This window comes from Nicotiana tomentosiformis, chromosome 2, assembly GCF_000390325.3.
Source record: "Nicotiana tomentosiformis chromosome 2, ASM39032v3, whole genome shotgun sequence".
NCBI classification, from domain to species: Eukaryota; Viridiplantae; Streptophyta; class Magnoliopsida; order Solanales; family Solanaceae; genus Nicotiana; species Nicotiana tomentosiformis.
This window is the reverse complement of record NC_090813.1, coordinates 149,945,283-149,965,776: the sequence shown is the minus strand read 5'-3', so window position 1 is coordinate 149,965,776 and position 20,494 is coordinate 149,945,283. Positions and strand designations below refer to the sequence as shown.

The 20,494-nt window shown below is 38.5% G+C and overlaps 1 protein-coding gene across 1 annotated transcript; it reads left to right on the top strand.

Moving 5' to 3' along the window:
* The first annotated feature begins 3,771 nt into the window (after window positions 1-3,771).
* On the top strand, window positions 3,772-5,389 carry LOC138905853 (uncharacterized). The gene is made up of 5 exons (XM_070194371.1): window positions 3,772-4,171; window positions 4,287-4,392; window positions 4,498-4,660; window positions 5,042-5,098; window positions 5,141-5,389. The coding sequence occupies exons 1-5, from the start codon at window positions 3,772-3,774 to the stop codon at window positions 5,387-5,389; spliced, it is 975 nt and encodes a 324-aa protein (XP_070050472.1).
* The last annotated feature ends 15,105 nt before the right edge of the window (window positions 5,390-20,494 follow it).

Below are 20,494 nucleotides of genomic sequence, written 5' to 3'. Positions count from 1 at the left end.
TCTCCTCAACAGGTGCGCCTACGCGCCAAGGTGATCATCAATGAACCTGTCAGATCCTGCATATTTAGTGCAGAAGTGCAACATGAGTACGTAAATTAATGCGTACCCAGTAAGTATCTAGCCTAACCCCTGAGAAATAGTGACGAGGGGTCGATATCGACACTTACTAAAGGTCCAATAAAGCATTAAAATAATATATAAGCAGATATGAGGCATGCGACAATGATGGGGTAAATCTGTAAGTTACATAATCTTTCAAGTTCTTCTTTCAAAGCATGAATTTCTAAATCTTCTATTCTACCTTAACAGCTCAGAAAAATGTCAAGTGTCATTATCAAATAAATAAACAATATCATATAACATGCTGGGCATCAATGGAGAGATTAGCTCATGAATATTCGAACTGCTAGCGATATAACGCACGATTCTGCCTAGGTCGTTCAGCCCGATCCAGCATAATATGTACACTACCGAGGGTCGAGCGGCACAAACTATAGATGCATCTATATACTGCCGAGGCGTTCGGCCCGCTCCACAAGAAAAGGAAGAAAGTTACCGAATTACGAGACACGTGTTTACAATACCGTACATGAGTACAAAATAGATATAATCCTTACTGTTTATCAAATAACTCGCCCACAACTCAAAGTGTTAAGGCTTGGCCTAGTATACATATATTTATTTCTAAATCAATTTTATTTATAACTTCAATTAATTAAGCCAGCAACATGAGTTCAAATAATTTAAATATTACGAAATAAGATCCTAAGTCTACCCGGACATAAACATGCTTTAGCTAGGTACCGACTCTCGTCACCTCGTGCGTACTTAGCACCCACAACTAGTTGCACATAACAATAAATCTCACCTAGGGAGTAGTTTCCCCCTCACGAGGTTAGACAGGAGACTTACCTCGCTCCGAAGTTCCATAACTGGCTCCAAGGCCTCTCTAACACCTCAAACCAAAGCCCGTCGATCCAAAATTGTTCAAACAATATGCAAACCAATCAAAATATATTCTAATACCCATAATTAATCAATTTAAACAATTACCAATTCCGCTCGAAAAGTCGATAAAGTCAATCCTCGGGCCCACGTGACCGGATTTCGAATATTTTTGAAGATAAACTTTACCCATAACACCATGAACTCAAATATATGATTTATTCCTAATTCCATATCCAATTTTGTGGTCAAAATCCAAAAATACCAATTGATAGATTTTTATACCAAAATCCCAAATTTCTACTAATTCCCACGCTTAAATCCATATACAACCCATGTATTTAACTTGTAATAGGTGGAAATCACTTAACTTATGTTGCTTAATGAAAATCTCCCCTTGAAGCTCTCCAAAATTGCCCCAACAAAGTAAAAATGAGAGAAAATGGGTCAAATCCCACTTTTAAAAGAACCCTCTGCCCAGATGACTTTTCCCATATGCGGTCAAATAGTCGCTTATGCGGCTCCGCACCTGCGAAAAAACCATCGCAGGTGCGGCTCCAGCTCAATCCAGCAGCCTCCACTTTTGCATCCCAAATAGCACTTCTGCGCTTCCGCTTCTGCGGACAACTAGCGTTTTTGCGCTCACGCACATGCGTGATAAAGTCTGCTCATGTGGTCCCAGGCCTTCTTGGCCAATTCCGCTTCTGCGATCTCCCCCTTCCGCAGGTGCGACTCCGCTTCTGTGGTCAACCTTCCCGCTTATGCAACCCCAGCCTCGGTCATGCCTGGCCGCTTCTGCGGAGCCCATCTTGCTTCTGCGACCAGGCTTCCATAGAAGCGATCGCACCAGCAACATGAATTTTCCAGCTTTTCCTTAAGTCCAAATATCGATCCGTTAATCATCCGGAATCCACCCGAGATCCTCGTGACCTTAACCAAATATACCAACACATCCCAAAATACTATATGAATTTAGTCGAAGCCTTAAACCATGTCAAACAACATCAACATCATGAAACGCACCTCGAATCAAACTTTAAATTTTCAAATTTCCAAATTTTATATCTTGTGCCGAAACGTATCAAATCAATCCGGAATGACTTCAAATTTTACACACGAGTTTTAAATGACATAGCGAAGCTACTCCAAGGCTCAGAACCCCAAATGGACATCGATAACATAAAAAATCTACTTCAAACCAAACTTATAAAATTCTTAAACTTTCAAAATGTTAACTTTCCATAATAAACGCTGAAATGCTCCCGGGTGATCCGATACTCAAACCTATTGGAACCTTCAAATCCCGATTTCGAGGTCGTTTACTCAAAAAGTTAAATCTTAGCCAATTCTTCCAACTTAAAGCTTCCGAAAATAAAATTTTCTTTCCAAATCAACTCCGAAGTTCAATTCCGACCACACGTACAAGTCATAATAGCTGAAGTGAAGTTACTTAGTGCCTCAAACCGCCGAACGATGTATTAGAGCTCAAAATGACCGGTCGAGTCATTACACATCGCAGCATAATCAAGGCAACATATTTGTAGAATCCTTCTATTACGTAGATTTTTTTTGGCTATCATCGCACCATAATCGAGGCAACATATCTGTAGTATCCTTCTATTCTCTGGTTTTCTCTGGTTTCCTCTGGTCTTCCATAAACAAAGGTTTTGAAGAAAATAATTGCAAATAATTAGCTACAATTGAATTGAATTTTACGATATAATGTCAAAATTAGCGATTATGCTTCACCTCAATGGTCGGTGGGATAGCGTTGGGAGATGCAAAGATTTTGATGTTGACGAAACTATGGTCAATGAAGATTCAAATTATAGTCAATTAAATTCCGCAATTGCAGAGCATCTAATGATCGATACCTCTGCAAAAATCGTCGAAATCAAATACACTATCAACAAACATTGTCCTCCAATAGAAATTCAGAACGATATGGGAGTTCGAGTGTATATGGAGACTAAAAAGGAAAATAAAAACTTAGGAATGTATCCGTTGTGTATAACAGTGCATGATTTTGATTTAGAATGCAGTATATCGAATGCGAGCACAATTGCTAGTTTGCTCTGTTTTTCTAGTGCTGATGTTTTTTCAATTTCAAATGTTCTACAATTTTACTACAAATTATCTACAATAATACTACATAGCAAATGTAGTTCAACTGTTATGTCTCTACAAGTATTCTGTCAAATACTGAATACATGAACATACAGAAGTCTGAATTACTATACTTTTAATTGAGTGCAGGTTCTTCTGATTATCGTAATACTAATATGGTATAATTGTCAAGCAATTGTAACACAATTGTATAAGTATCAGGAACAGTGAAGTTGATTGATATGCAAACATCTCCGATAATTTTGGAATATGAAAGTATCATCATAACAGAACATACGCCAAATGTAATTGAAGTAGGCCAAGTTTACCAAGATAAGCAAACAATTGTCAGTGCAATGAAGCACTATTCTGTCATGAATAAGTTTCAATTTAGGGTGAAAAAGTCTAGTGCAAGAAGGTAGGAATATTTTATTTGTCAAATTTATATTGTGTATAAGTTGTAGTTTTTTTGTATATAAATTGTTTAAAATAAGTTGTTGTGCATGAACAACCTCATATTCAGTATCTACAATTTGCATAATATTTTTTGAATTATTTTTATTTTGTTGCTACTGCCTCGTATGTGTTGGGGACAATTGTACGTGGCACTTCAAGTCCACCAGCATAAATGAATCAACATTGTTTAAGGTTCCAAAATTCAACAACTTGCACACATGCTCTTTGATGGACAACACATATATACAACGCAAACCTACTTCCATGGTAGTTGGCAGCATGGTGATGCCAAAATATGCAGATCCTAAGACAATATACACACCAAAAGACATACAAACTGACATGTTATCGGATCATGGTGTGAACTTAATATACATGCAAGTTTGGAGAGCAAAGGAAAAGGCTTTGGAATTTTTGAGAGGTCATCCTACTGATTCCTACAGTCGCTTGCCGAGTTATTTGTATATTCTGGAGAAGACTTATCTAGGGTCGGTAGTGAAATTGCAGAAGACTGAGGATGACTGTTTCTTGTATGCATTTGTTGCACTTAGTACGTCCATCAAGGGTTGGGAGCATTGTAGGTCAGTTGTAGTAGTCGATGGCACCTTCTTGAAGTCGGCATATAGGGGAATCATGCTAACAGCTAGTACAATAGATGCAACAGGTAATGTAGATTAATTGTAAAAAAAAATGTTATAAAGTTATTTTTGAGAATGTATTTTTTATATTTTCAAGTTTTATTACTGAAATTGAATTTCTTTTTGCTACCTATGTGATAGGTAGCATATTACCACTAGCATACACCGTTGTTGATTTAGAAAATGATGCATCATGGAGGTGGTTTTTTGAGCAATTCAAACATGCATATGGTGAAAACCCAAATATGTGTGTTGTTTCGGATCGAAATGAGAGTATATTGAAGGCAACATCTACTGTTTATACCGGCATGCCACATTATGCTTGCATGTGGCATATTTGAACAAATGCAAGGTCAAAGTTCAAGAAAGGTCATCTAAAGTTAAGCGAATTATACTTTGCCACGGCACGATCATACACGCTTAATGAATTTAATGAAAGAATGTCAAAGATTGAAGAGATCGACACACGTGTTAAAGCATACCTATACGATATTGGCTATCACATATGGTCTCGGGTACATGCTATGGTGAACAGAACATAGACGATGACATCAAACATTGCAGAGTCCTTGAATGCGGTAACCAAAGATGCAAGAGAGCTACCCGTAGTAGAACTATTAGAGTACATAAGGACTCTTCTTGAACGTTGGACTAATGAAAAGTTATTGAATGAAAGGATACATTCACATACCTTGGGAAAAATACAACAATGAGTTGGAGGACAACATGACATTATCGAAGAAGATGAGAGTAAGTTATGGCCAATAACATCATATCATTGATTTCATCAAACTAAATATATACTGATAATTATAGAAATGTTGTTGTATGATTGTAGTTATTTTGTTTTGTATTTGTTGTTGACAACTTCTTGTATGTTTGTAATGAAATTGTAGGTGAGGGCTTCAACAGATTACATTCATATTGTGATAGATTGTGTGAAGTGCTTCATTGTTTGCCTTTAAAATAAGAGATGTAGTTGTGGACAATTCCAGCTTGATGAACTTTCTTGTCCACATGCTTTGGCAGTTTTGAGGCACAAGAACGAGTCTTATGAAAACTATTGCTCTCCTTATTATACGAGGGAGAGCCTTATGCAGACTTATGAAATACCAGTTGACCCACTACCTGATGAAAGCAAATGGAATGTGCCACAACATATAGCTGAAAAAGTTGTAATGCCATCTACTGGGAAAAGGAGCCAGGGAGACCTAAAAACAGATACAAACCATATGATGAAGTAAATGCAAAGAAGTACAAGGTTTCATGTGGCAAATGCAGACTAGAAGGGCATAACAAAAGATCTTGTAGGAATGCTCCCAAAAGAAAATAAAAATTGATATAGTTTAAAGAATTATTTTTTACTGAGTACTGCTGATGATAATCTGCCCTTTAAGACATATTAAGTTGTATTTGTTCTGTTCTGGAGATTTATAGTTGTGGTGTAATTATGTTGCTAATTTGAATAAAGATTGTCTCCTATATTGAATGTTTGCTAAACAGATTTTAACTCTTAATGCAATTGGTTTATAGTTGTTTTGTTCAAATACTGGGTTTATTTATTACTTTTTAGCCTTTCCTAACAACACTACTAAAATTGAATAGATTATGTATTTCTGTATAGTAGTTGTAGACATAGTTATAGTTATGCTATAAAGAAATTATATAGTACCAATATCGAAATCAAGTACCAACAACTTTCAACCAAAATAATGCCACAGATGTTTTCTATTTTAAGTAGTAGAATTCTGGACAAAATAACAAAATAAAAGGTAAAACAACTGTAGCACAAATCTGCTACAAATAAATTGCAGCTGACTTGTTCTTAATAAATAATTTTTCTACAACTTTACTACAATCCAGCCACAACTAAACACTTTAACTACAATTTTTCTACTGAAAAGGGCAACTAATTCTTTTTGTTCCGGACTCGTGTTCTCTCCTTCACAGCTAGTGCACCTTTTCTTCTTGCTAATTTGCCAATCACCTCACTTTCACTAATTGCACCAAGTTCTTGCTTTTTCCTAGCATAATCCCAATGGAGCGCTCCATAGCGTCTACGATGTTTATCAATTCAGAAAGGTCTTTCTTTGAAATCGATAGCTCTCCAATGCAGACATATTCTGCAAATGCCGCCACGTATACACCACAATTACTGCAAAAAATAATAGGAAAAAAGATTTAGCATTCAATGTAAAATATAATTGTTTAAATAGAAGGAAAAGCAGCACATACAGTGATCCCTTTTTTTGCTGGGGTATCTCACTGACCAATCACTGAATGTCAAGAGAATAAGTAACACTTTTTTCAATGTATGCCTTTGTGTTCTTGTAGTTGATGTCTGGACGCTTGCCATAGAAGCCGGTGCATGACAAGTAGATAGGGATCATAATAGAAAACTTGTCAACAATAGATTCAATAAGTTTGTGATTTCGTGAAGAGACCATAAAATCATAAACATATAGAACCCTATCGGTAATGTCAAACACAACCAACAACCAATGAAATTTCTCCACATTGTTTATGGGCATAATCACAAAATTAACTTTGTCCCATTCAACATTTGCAAGTAATCGGTACCCCAATATTTATTGTGATATGACGTCCTGGGGTTTGACAACAACAAGCTTCCTATCGGCAGGAGCATTAATGTACCTCTCATAAATTTGTTCAATTCTAGTCTTGAAGATACATTCAGTGGTTGTAAACTGTGTTTTGTTTTCAAGACCATACTTTCCTCTCTTCCTCAAATAGTATAAAATAACATCAATGTTCTGGAAAAAAAAAATTAGATTTCATTATTTCTCAATGCTGAATACAATTTAACTACAATTTTCAAACAAAAAATCTATAAATATCTAAAATAATAGAATACTACAGTTAATCATTAAGTTCTGTCGGGTATGTGTGTACCGTTTTGTTAAGGATTTGTTCGGGATGTGCCAAAGTATAAAACTAGTTCTTTTTATCAACTTTCTCCACTCCAAGATCAAATTACGGGTTGAGTTGGTTATCTTTTAAAGTATAAGGCGCCTTCTTTCTATTTAAAGACATAGCAAGTACAATTATTATATAGTTTCAATTGGAAATCCATAAATTGTATGCACTCGATAATATAAAAAAATGTATAATCTAACCTCTTTGAAACCGTGTCGGTACCTAAATATAACCACTTATTGAATTCTTCCAACAAGTCAGGATTAACATCATCGCCAATAACCCCTGTAAATGGATGCTTGATGTTGAAAATTGGAGGAGGTCCAACAGAAGTGCTTCCCCCAGAACTGAAATAAGGGAGAAAGGGGGATCTGGCATGCTTCTAGGAACCCTTGTTCTTCCTTGATGCACAGGGGTTGTTTCATCTTCATTAACCTCGCCGAACTTAACAATCTATGAGAAGTTCTCTGGCAACTCAAAATCATCAAGTGTTACTGCTCTTTTTCCAGACCTAGAGTCATTGTCCGAATCACCTATATTGATGTAGTCGACTGGTTCACCTACAAAATTAAAAACAAAAGAACAACATTGTATGTTGGTTTTATCAGTTCTTTTGGAAAAACTGAAACTTATATGAAAGTTGTTGTTTTTGTCCTACAATTATATTGTAATATATAATACCGCTGAAATCTTCATTGCAATCGTCTCTTTGTTGTATAACATTTGCTTCTTGAATTGGAGATTGCAAATGCATAGTCTCCTTCTTCTCATATAAATGCTCTCCTTGTATGTCAACTTTTGCATCCTGTTTTGGTGAGTCCACATGCATAGTTTCCTTCTCTGTTACAATAAATGTGTACAACTTAATAAAATTGTAGATCATTTGTAGTAAACAGAAACAACATTGTAGATAAATTGTAGTTTAGTTGTAGTTAATTTGTTGAAATATTGTCATGTAGCTGAAATGTAATATGTATTGTAAAATATGTAGAAAAAATATACTAAATCATACCTGCAGTTTCTTCCTCAAATGCCCCTAGAAATTGGGAAGATAAGTCAATACCTACAGGGCATGATATAGGAACATTCTTCTCATTTTGAATGCCAGACATGTGTCCTGTATCTAAGAAAACAATTGAAAATATAATGTAGATTATTTGTTGGTAATTTAGGCTGTATGTAGATATAATGTAAATATAATATAGATTATTTGTCATGAAATTGTATTAAAATTGTTAAAATACATGTTTTACTGCTGCTGCCCAACACTGGTTTAGCACTACTGCCACGATACTGTTGTTTGTTCTTTTCTTTGTAATGCTCATCATTTTTCGCAGAACTGCCAGTAAACTTCAAGCAGAATTTCTTAGGCTATATACTTTATGAATGCTAATATATAAACATAAACATGGTAAAAATTATTTTCCAAAATGGATATATTTTGAATGAAACCTTAGCATCAATGTTAGTATCCTGTTGACTTTTTATTGCCTGAAACACAGACTTGATGGAATCATTAAGTAGTAGTCGAATGTAATCTAGTTCTTGAAAAACCTAAAGAACAACAAATGGTTATAATGTATCTGACAATTAGAGCTTACGGATATATAAAGAAGACTAAAAATCAAGAATTAAGTATACCTCTTTCTTGAACAATCCAAGGTTTGAACCGACCTACACATTAAAATAGAAAGAGTTAAAGAAATAATTTGCATAACATAAATTAAAGAAACCAACTAGGAATATCATCAGTTGTTACCTTATCAACATCTTTTCTTAATTTTTTTCAGTTGTTTCAGAATATCTTTCTTGTCATCTATTCCCATTGCCTGCTTATTGCCAGATGGAGATGGAGTATCTGTCGGATGCTCGGCCTGTGTTTCAGCTTCTTCAAGGATGTATTCAACTTTGTCTAGCAAAGTTATTCTAGAAAGCTCTTCTGAGGCTTCAATCATATTGGTGAACTGAGTGAAATAAAAAAGTGAGGGACCTAGTCATCATATGTATAAAATGTATAGATAATTTGTATTTATATTGTCTGTATAGAAGTGAAAAATATTTACCTTGATCCATGATGGTTTGATCATCCTCTTTTCCTATGCATAAATTCATATCTTGTCCTTACTAGATGTCCAGTTGAGTTGTCACGACTCCAAACTCCCTCCATAGGAGATCGTGATGACACCTAGTTTCTAAGACTAGGTAAACCTATCAATGTGGAATAATAATAAATATCTGAAATAAATAAACTACAATTCAAATAATTGCAACTCCCCAAACCCGGTAGAAATAAGTCACAAGCTTCTAAGAATTTATTCTCTATGTCTCTCTACATGAGAGTCTAAAACAAATAAGGAAGCAACATAGTAAGATAGAAGGGGACTTCGGAGTCTGCGGACGCTGGCAAATATACCTCGAAGTCTCCTCGTACAACTAGTTTACTGATGCTTAGTCTGATAAGATGTACCTGGATCTGCACAAAACGATGTGCAGAAGCGTAGTATGAGTACATCACAGCGGTACCCAGTAAGTGCCAAGCCTAACCTCGGTAGAGTAGTGACGAGGTCAGGTCAGGCCCTACTGGAAAATAATAATAGCATGGAAAAATGTTTAACAATATAATAAAATAAATGATAATGAAAATGAATCAAGTAGCAGGTCACCATTTAATTATATAAAATAAATGCAAATAATATCTCGTAGAAACCAACAAAATTTCTTTTCAACTTAAGAAAATCACAACAAATAATCAAAGGCAACTACGGCCATAAATCAATATCAACAAGGGCACTCCCGAGGTACCGCCTTGTAGTCCCAAATCATAAACAAATTCACAATATCTCATTTTTCTTATCTCACCGCGGGAGCCTTCACAATTCATTTTAAGGAAATTATTTTTTTCCCGAAATAGCATCCCGCATTTTAGCCATCCTTATCACACCGCATGACTTCTAGTAGTTTTCCCTACTAGCCACGCATATCAAGCCACCCCTATCTCACCGCATGCGTTTCAATATCCAGACCTTATACCACCGCATGCGTATCAACATCACAATATATCACAATTTACACCTCAAGTGCTTAAATAATTTAACTTTCCAAAATAATTCAACAACAATATTTTTCCACACTAAAGAGCTCACGGCTCCATCACAATGAGCATAAAAATCTTACAAAAAATATTCAGAATAAATAATTCAGCAAAATAATATTTTAAATCTTTAATACGTTGCTTCTATACCAAATTTAAAAATGTCCAATACTTCATATTAATAATATTTAATTTAAAGGAACTCAACCTACAAATAATGCACAGAATAAAAGAAACCAAGTTCCAACTAAACAGGTAAAACAATTAGCAGGAAAAAAGTCAAGCAAATTTAAAGTATATGAATCAAATCAATGATGGAGTATATAACAAGATTTAATAATTTAATTAACATGCAACAATGATCTACACAATTTAAAATTATAATCCTTCACATTTAGCCCGTGTACACACTCGTCACCTCGTATACACAGCGTTCATCACATTACATTTAATACCAATCCTAGGGCAAATTTCCTCCACACAAGGTTAGACAAGTCACTTACCTCGACTTGCTCTGATTTAATCATGTAATATGTCTTTTCCTCGATTTTTCGACTCCGATCGACTCGAATCTAGTCATAATTAATCTGATACAGTCAACAAAAATTATAGAATCAATTCCATCAGAAAATACTATATTTTTCAATAAAATCCAAAATTAACTCAAAAATGGCGTGTGGGACCCACGTCTCGGAACCCGACAAAAATTACAAAATCCGACAACCCATTCAATTACGAGTTCAACCATACTAATTTCACTCAAATCCGACTCTGAATCGGTGTTCAAATCTCAAAAATTCATTTTTTTGAATTTTCTACAATCTTCCCCAAATTTCCACCTCAAAGTACTAATGAGATGATGAAATCATTGATATGTTCATATATATTAAGTAAATCCGAGTTAGAATCACTTACCCAATGAATTTCTTGAAAACTCCACGAAATATCGTCTCCAATCAAGCTCCCAAAGTCCAAAAATAAAATAATAACCTAAAACTTGGATATATAGTACATCCTCTGAACTCAAATTTTGCGGTTAGCGAAATTCCAAGCGCGGCCGTGCCCTAGGTCCCGCGGTCGTGAAAATAATGGTGCGGCCACGAAATTCTTGGGGCTGCACTGCCAGGCTTCAGTATTTTGGCCATAAACATCTCTACAGATGTCCAAATGATGACTTCTTTACCTTTCTGGAAACTAGACACGAAGGGATATAACTTTTGTTTTTGAATCATCTCAAAATTCCTTGTAGATCAAAAGATATAGGCTTCCGAAGTCGGACCAGCAGATCTGCAGAACTTCCTGGAGCGCGGCCGCGGACAGAATTGCATGGTCTGCGAAATATTGAGCGCGGCCGCGAAATTCTGCTGCTGCCCGCGCCCCTCCTTCGCCTCAGCGCCCAAAAATGCACGGTCCGCGCCGCCAAAAGTGCCAGAACAATATTAGAGTGCCGAAATGCCCGGACTCGCTCAAAACTCACTCTGAAACTCATCCGGAACTTCCCGGACACAAACCATATATGAATTTCAATCATAAAACATGCTACGGACCTGCTCGCATGATCAAATTGCCCAAATAACACCTAAAACTATGAATCGGACTCCAAATCAAAGGAAATTTTCAAGAAAACTTTAAAACTTATATTTTTATAACCGGGCGTCCGAATCACGTCAAATCAACTCCGTTTCTCACCAAATTTGGCAGACAAGTCATAAATATTATAGTGGACCTATACCGGGCTCCGAAACCAAAATACGGACCCGGTGTCTATAAATCCAACATCATTAATTTCTTAAAACTCATAAGCTTTTAAACTTTTAATTTTTCATCGAAATTCCATATCCCGGGTTAAGGACCTCGGAATTCAATTTCGGGCATACGCCCAAGTCCCAAATCACAATACGGACCTACCGAAACTGTCAAAACACTGATCCGAGTCCATTTGCTAAAAATATTGACCAAAGTCAACTCAGTTGAGTTTTAAAGCTCTAATTCACATTTTAATCCATTTTTCACATAAAAACTTTTCAGAAAATTTTACGGACTGCGCACGCAAGTCGAGTAATGATAAATAGTGCTTTTCGAGGTCTTAGAATACAGAATTAATTATTAAATTTAAAGATGACATTTTTGGTCATCACATTCTCCACTTCTAAAACAAACGTTCGTCCTCGAACAGAGTTAGAAAAAAGTACCTGAGCTGGTAAATAAGTGTGGATAACAACTACGCATATTATGCTCAGTCTCCCAAGTCGCCTCCTCGACCGGATGACCCTTCCACTGAACCTTCACGGAAGCAATGTTCTCTGACCTCAGCTTTCGATCCTGCCTATCTAAAATAGTCATTGGTTCCTCAACATAAGATAGATCCTTATCCAACTGAACCGAACTGAAGTATAACACATGGGGCGGGTCGCCGTGATATTTTCGAAGCATGGAAATATGGAATACCGGATGAACCGCAGAGAGACTAGGTGGTAGTGCAAGTTTGTAAGCCACCTCTCCAACTCTCTCAAGAATCTCAAACGGCCCAATATACCTAGGGCTCAACTTGCCCTTCTTTCCGAACCTCATCATACCCTTCGTAGGCGAAACCCGGAGCAATACCCACTCACCAACCATGAATGCAACATTACGAACCTTCTGATCCGCATAACTCTTCTGTCTAGATTGGGCTGTACGAAGTCGATCCTGAATCAATTTAAGCTTTTCCAAGGCATCCTGAACCAGGTCTGTACCCTATAGTCTAGCCTCGGCCGGTTCGAACCAACCCACTAGAGACCGGCACCGCCTACCATATAAAGCCTCATACGGAGCCATCTAAATGCTTGACTGGTAACTGTTGTTGTAAGCAAACTCCACAAGTGGTAATAACTGATCCCAACCCCCAAAATCTAACACACATGCACGGAGCATATCCTCTAGTATTTGAATAGTGCGTTCGGACTATCCGTCCGTCTGAGGGTGAAATGTTGTACTCAACTCCACACGAGTACCCAACTCTCGCTGTACAGCCCTCCAAAACCATGAGGTAAACTGTGTACCCGGTCAGAGATGATAGATACCGGTACACCGTGAAGTCTGACAATCTCGTGAATATATACCTGAGCCAGCTGCTCTAAAGAGTAAGTAGTAATCACAGGAATGAAATGAGCTGACTTGGTCAATCTATCCACAATCACCCAAACTGCATCGAACTTCCTCTGAGTCCGTGGGAGCCCAACAACGAAATCCATAGTGATCCGCTCCCATTTCCAATCTGGAATTTCCAACTTTTGAAGCAATCCACCCGGTCGTTGATGCTCAAACTTCACTTGTTGACAATTTATGCACCGAGCTACATATTCCATTATGTCTTTCTTCATCCGCCTCCACCAATAGTGTTGTCTCAAGTCTTGATACATCTTTGCAGCACCCGGATGAATGGAGTACCGCGAACTGTGAGCCTCCTGGAGAATCAACTCACGCAACCCATCTACATTAGGCACACATAGCCTGACCTGCATCCGTAATACACCTTCATCTCCAATAGTGACTTCCTTGGAATCACCGTGCTGAACTGTGTCCTTAAGGACAAGCAGATGGGGGTTATCATACTGACGCTCTCTAATACGATCATAAAGATAAGACTAAGAAACCACACAAGCCAAAACTCGTCCCGACTCGGAAACATCCAATCTGACAAACGGATTGGCCAAGGCATGAACATCCAAGGCTAAAGGCCTCTCTGCTACCGGTAAATATGCTAAGCTGCCCAAACTCTCCACCTTATGACTCAAGGCATCGGCCACTACATTGGCCTTCCCAGGATGATAGAGAATAGTTATATCATAATCCTTAAGTAACTCCAACCATCTTCGCTGCCGCAAATTAAGATCCTTCTGTTTAAACAGATGCTGTAAACTCCGATAATCGGTGTAGACCTCACAATGGACATCGTACAAATAATGCCGCCAAATCTTCTAGGCATGAATAATAGCTGCTAACTCAAGGTCGTGGATCAGATAATTCTTCTCATGTACCTTTAACTGTATGGACGTGTAAGCAATCACCCTATCGTCTTGCATCAACACTGTGCCGAGGCCAATACCCGAAGCGTCACAATACACAGTATAAGACCCTGAACCTGTAGGTAATACCAATACTGGGGCTGTAGTCAAAGCTGTCTTGAGATTTTGAAAGCTCTCCTCACATTCCTCTATCCACCTGAACGGAGCACCCTTCTGGGTCATCTTGGTCATAGATGCAGCAATAGAAGAGAAACCCTTTACAAATCAGCGATAATACCCTGCCAAACCAAGGAAACTCCGGATTTCCCTAACTGAGGACAGTCTGGAACAACTCTGCACTGCTTCAATCTTCTTCGGATCTACCTTGATCCCCTCACACGAAACTATATGACCAAAAATCCCACTAAATCAAGCCAAAACTCACACTTTGAAAATTTTGCAAATAACTTATTTTCTCTCAAAATCTGAAGCACAGTCCTCAGGTGTTGTTCATGATCTTCCTGACTCCAGGAATACAAAAGAATGTCGTCAATAAACACAATGACGAAAGAATCAAGATAGGGCTGAAATACACTATTCATTAAGTGCATAAATGCTGCTTGGGCGTTGGTCTGTCCGAAAGACATCACAAGGAACTCGTAATGACCGTACCCAGTCCTAAAAGCAATCTTCAGGATATCTGGCTCTCGAATATTCAACTGATGATAGCCTGAACGCAAGTCAATTTTAGAGAATACCCTAGCACCCTAAAGCTAATCAAATAGGTCATCAATATGTGGCAATGAATATATGTTCTTCACTATAACCTTGTTCAGCTGGCGGTAATCAATACACATCCGCATAGAACCATCCTTCTTCTTCACAAATAAGACAGGAACACCCTAAGGCGATACACCGGGCCGAATGAAACCCTTATCAAGCAACTCTTATAATTGTTCTTTTAATTCTTTCAACTCCGCCGGGGCCATACGGTATGGTAGAATAGAAAGGGCTTGAGTGCCCGGTAATAAATCAATGCCAAAGTCAATATCCCTGTCGGGTGGCATACCCGGAAGATCTACTGGAAATACATCAAGAAAATCCTTTACCACAGGAACTGACTCCATAGTAGGAGTATCAATACTAACATCTCTCACATAGGCCAGAAACGCATCACACCCCTTCTCAACCATTCGTTGAGCTTTAAGAAATGAAACAACCCTGCTAGGAACATGATTCAAGGTACCTCTCCACTCTAACCACGGTAGACCTGGCATAGCCAACGTCACCATCTTGGCGTAACAATCAAGAATAGCGTGATAGGGCGACAACTAATCCATGCCCAAAATATTATCGAAATCCACCATTTTGAGCAATAATAAATCAGCTCTAGTCTCAAAACCACCGATAACAATTAAACACGATCGATACACGCGGTCCACAATAATAGATTCACCCACGAGTGTAGATACATAAACAGAAGCACTCAAGGAATCACGTGATACGCCTAAATACGGGGCAAAATAAGATGACACATAAGAATAAGTGGAGCCTGGATCAAATAAGATTGATGCATCTCTATCACATACCAGAATAATACCTGTGATAACAGTATCGGATGCAATGGCATTTGTCCTAGCAGGAAGGGCATAATATCTAGCCTGGCCTCCCCCTCTAGGGCGACCTCTACCTGTCCGTCCTCCATCTCTAGCCGGTTGTGCAGGTGGAGTGTCAACTGGTGCAGTAATCATGGCCTGAGAAGCCTGAGGGCCCTGTGGAATAGGTGGGGCCTAAGAAATCTGTGGAGGTGCCCCCCCAAATCAGGGGCAATCTCTCATAATATGACAAGTGTCACCACACTCAAAATAAGCCCTCGGAGGTCATGGCTGCTGGGACTGGCTCGGGCCTGATCGACTAGACTACCTGCTAAAAGCACCCCGTACATGAGATACAGTAGACACTGGCGGTGCATAATATGGACTCTAAGGTCTGGAAGTAGTTAGAATACCACTGGAAGCTGGAAGTGCCGAATGAATAGGACGGCTCACATAACCTCTACCATGACGGGCTGCAACTGGGGCATGAGAATTATTATATGTGCCAGAATCTCGGGGTCTCTTAGCTTCCCTCTCTTCCCTCTCCCGAGTCCGCATACCTTCAAATCTCCTAGCAATTGACACCACCTGTTGGTATGTGATTCCCATCTCTAGCTCTCGGACTATACTGTATCTGATACTAGGGTGGAGACCCTCAATAAATCTGTGAACCCGCTCTCGAATAGTAGCAACTAAGGCCGGTGCATGCCTAGCCAAATCACTGAATCAGACCGTATATTCTGACACGGTCATGGAACCCTGGCACAGCTACTCAAACTCTGCGCACCACGCATCTCTAAGACTCTGAGGAACATACTCCCTTAAGAACATATCTGAAAATTGAGTCCAAGTAAGTAAAGATGCCTCAGCGGGACTATCCAACTCATATGCCTGCCACCACTGGTAGGCTGCTCCCCTAAACTGGAATGCCATGAAAGAAACCCCACTAGAATCCACAACACCCATAGTACAAAGGATACGGTGACATTCCTCCAGAAAACCCTGAGCATCTTCTGAAGCTAAACCGCTGAAAGTAGGAGGGTGGTACTTTTTGTACCTCTCAAGCCTGAGCTGCTCCCCCTCTGAAACTGCTGTCCTAATCTTAGGTCAAACTGGAACAACTGGCTGTACTGGTATAACCTCTGGGCCATGGTCAACTTGGGCCCGTGGCTCTGGAGTACGGGCGGTGGGAGTCTGTGCTCCTCCCCCGGCCTGAGATGTGGCAGGAGCAAGTCGAATTAACCCTGCCTGATCTAGAGTGACAGACATGCTCAAAAATTGGGCAAGAGTCTCCTGAAGTGTAGGTGTAGTAACAGGCGTCTCAGGTGCCTGCTCTCCAACTGGAGCTATTGGTGGCTCTGGTGCAACAGCTCGTGCAGGTGCTCTGGCTGCACCACGTGGTCTTCCTCAGCCTCTGGCTCAGCCTCTGCCCCGACCCCGGCCTCTTGCGGCTACAACAGGGGTCACAGGTGTCTGATCATTGGATCCAGTTGTGCGTGTCCTCACCATCTGTGAGAGAATAGAAAGATAATGGTTTAGAACTTTGAAGTCAACAAATGCGTATGATAAGGAATCAAAGAAGTGAATATTTCCTAATAGTTCCATAGCCTCTCAAAGATAAGTACAGACATCTCCGTACCGATCCGCAAGACTCTACTAAACCTGCTTGTGACTCATAACACCTATGAACCTAGTGCTCTGATACCAACTTGTCACGACCCCAAATTTCCTCCATAGGAGATCGTGATGGCACCTAGTTTCTAAGACTAGGTAAGCCTATCAATGCGAAATAATAATAAATATTTGAAATAAATAAACTACAATTCAAATAATTACAACTCCCAAAACCCGGTAGAAATAAGTCACAAGCTTCTAAGAATTTATTCTTTATGTCTCTATACATCAGAGTCTAAAACAAATAAAGAAGCAATATAGTAAGATAGAAGGGGACTTCGAAGTCTGCTGATGCTGGCAGATATATCTCGAAATCTCCTCGTACAACTAGTTTACTAATGCCTAGTCTGATAAGATGTACCTGGATCTGCACAAAAAAAATGTGCAGAAGCGTAGTATGAGTACGCCACAATGGTACCCAGTAAATGCCAAGCCTAACCTCGGTAGAGTAGTGACGAGGTCAGGTCAGGCCCTACTGGAAAATAATAATAGCATGGAAAAATATTTAACAATATAATAAAATAAATGATAATAGAAATGAATCAAGTAGCAGGTCACCATTTAATTATACAAAATAATGACAAATAATATCTCGTAGAAACCAATAAAATTTCCTTTCAACTTAAGAAAATCACAACAAATAATCTAAGGCAACTACGGCCATAAATCAATATCAACAAGGGCACTCCCAAGGTACCGTCTCGTAGTCCCAAATCATAAATAAATTCACAATATCTCATTTTTCTTATCTCACCGCGGGAGCCTTCACAATTTATTTTAAATAAATAATTTTTTCCCGAAATAGCATCCCGCGTTTTAGCCATCCTTATCATACCGCATGACTTCTAGTAGTTTTCCCTACTAGCCGTGCGTATCAAGCCACCCTTATCTCACCGCATACTTTTCAATACCCATACCTTATACCACCGCATGCGTATCAACATCACAATATATCACAATTTGCACCTCAAGTGCTCAAATAATTTAACTTTCCAAAATAATTCAACAACAATATTTTTTCACAATAAAGAACTCACGGCTCCATCACAATGAGTACGAAAATCTTATAAAAAATATGCAGAAATAAATAATTCAGTAAAATAATATTTCAAATCTTTAATACATTGCTTCAATACCAAATTTAAAAATGTCCAATACTTCATATTAATAATATTTAATTTAAAGAAACTCAACCTGCAAATAATGCACAGAATAAAAGAAACCAAGTTCCAACTAAACAGGTAAAACAATTAGCATGAAAAAGGTCAAGCAAATTTAAAGTATATGAATCAAATCAATGATGGAATATATAACAAGATTGATAATTTAATTAACATGCAATAATGATCTACATAATTTAAAAACATAATCCTTCACATTTAGCCTGTGTACACACTCGTCACCTCGTGTACACGGCGTTCATCACATTGCAGTTAATACCAATCCTAGGGAAAATTTTTCCCACACAAGGTTAGACAAGTCACTTACCTCGACTTGCTCCGATTTAATCACGTAGTATGCCTCTTCCTCGATTTTCCGACTCTGATCGACTCGAATCTAGTCACAATTAATTCGATACAGTCAACAAAACTTATAGAATCAATTCCATAAGAAAATACTATATTTTTCAATAAAATCTGAAATTAACTCAAAAATGGCCCGTGGGATCCACGTCTCGGAACCCAACAAAAGTTACAAAATCCGACAACCCATTTAATTACGAGTTCAACCATACTAATTTCACTCAAATCTGACTCTGAATTGGAATTCAAATCTCAAAAATTCATTTTTTTGAAGATTCTACAATCTTTCTCAAATTTTCACCTCAAAGTACTAATCATATGATGAAATCATTGATATATTCATGTATATTAACCAAATCCGAGTTAGAATCACTTACCCCGATAAATTTCTTGAAATGCCCACGAAGATTCGTCTCCAACCGAGCTCCCAAAGTGCAAAAATGAAATAATAACCTAAACCTCGGATATATAGTACATCCTCTGAACTCAAATTTTGCGGTTAGTGAAATTCCAAGCGCGGCTGCGCCCCAAGTCCTGCGGTCGCGAAACAAATGGTGCGGCCGTGAAATTCTTGGGGCTGCACTTCCAGGCTTCAGTATTTTGGCCATAAACGTCTCTATAGGTGTCCAAATGATGACTTCTTTACCTTTTTAGAAACTAGACACGAAGGGATATAACTTTCATTTTTGAATCATCTCAAAATTCCTTGTAGATCAAAAGATATAGGCTTCCGAAGTCGGACCAGCAGATCTGCAAAACTTCCTGGAGCGCGGCCGCGGACAAAATTGCGCGGTCCGCGAAATATTGAGCGCGGCCGCGAAATTCTGCTGCTGTCCGCACCCCTCCTTCACCTCAGCGCCCAAAAATACGCGGTCCGCGCCCCCAAAAGTGTCAGAACAATATTAGAGTGCCGAAATGCCCGGACTCGCTCAAAACTCACCCCGAAACTCATCAGGAACTTCCCGGACACAAACCATATATGAATTTCAATCATAAAAAATGCTACGGACCTGCTCGCGCGATCAAATTGCCCAAATAACACCTAAAACTACGAATCAGACACCAAATCAAAAGAAAGTTTCAAGAAAACTTTAAAACTTATATTTTTACAACCGGGCATCCGAATCATGCCAATCAAATCCATTTCTCACCAAATTTGGCAGACAAGTCATAAATATTATAGTGGACCTATACCGGGCTCCGAAACCAAAATACGGACCCGGTGTCTATAAATTCAACATCATTAATTTCTTAAAACTCATAAGCTTTCAAACTTTTAATTTTTCATCAAAATTCCATATCCCGGGCTAGGGACCTTGGAATTCGATTCAGGGCACACACCCAAGTCTCAAATCACGATACGGACCTACTAAAACTGTCAAAATACTGATCCGAGTCCATTTGCTCAAAATGTTGACCAAAGTCAACTCAGTTGAGTTTTAAAGCTCTAATTCATATTTTAATCCATTTTTCACATAAAAATTTTTCGAAAAAAATTTTACGGACTGCGCATGCAAGTCGAGGAATGATAAATAGTGCTTTT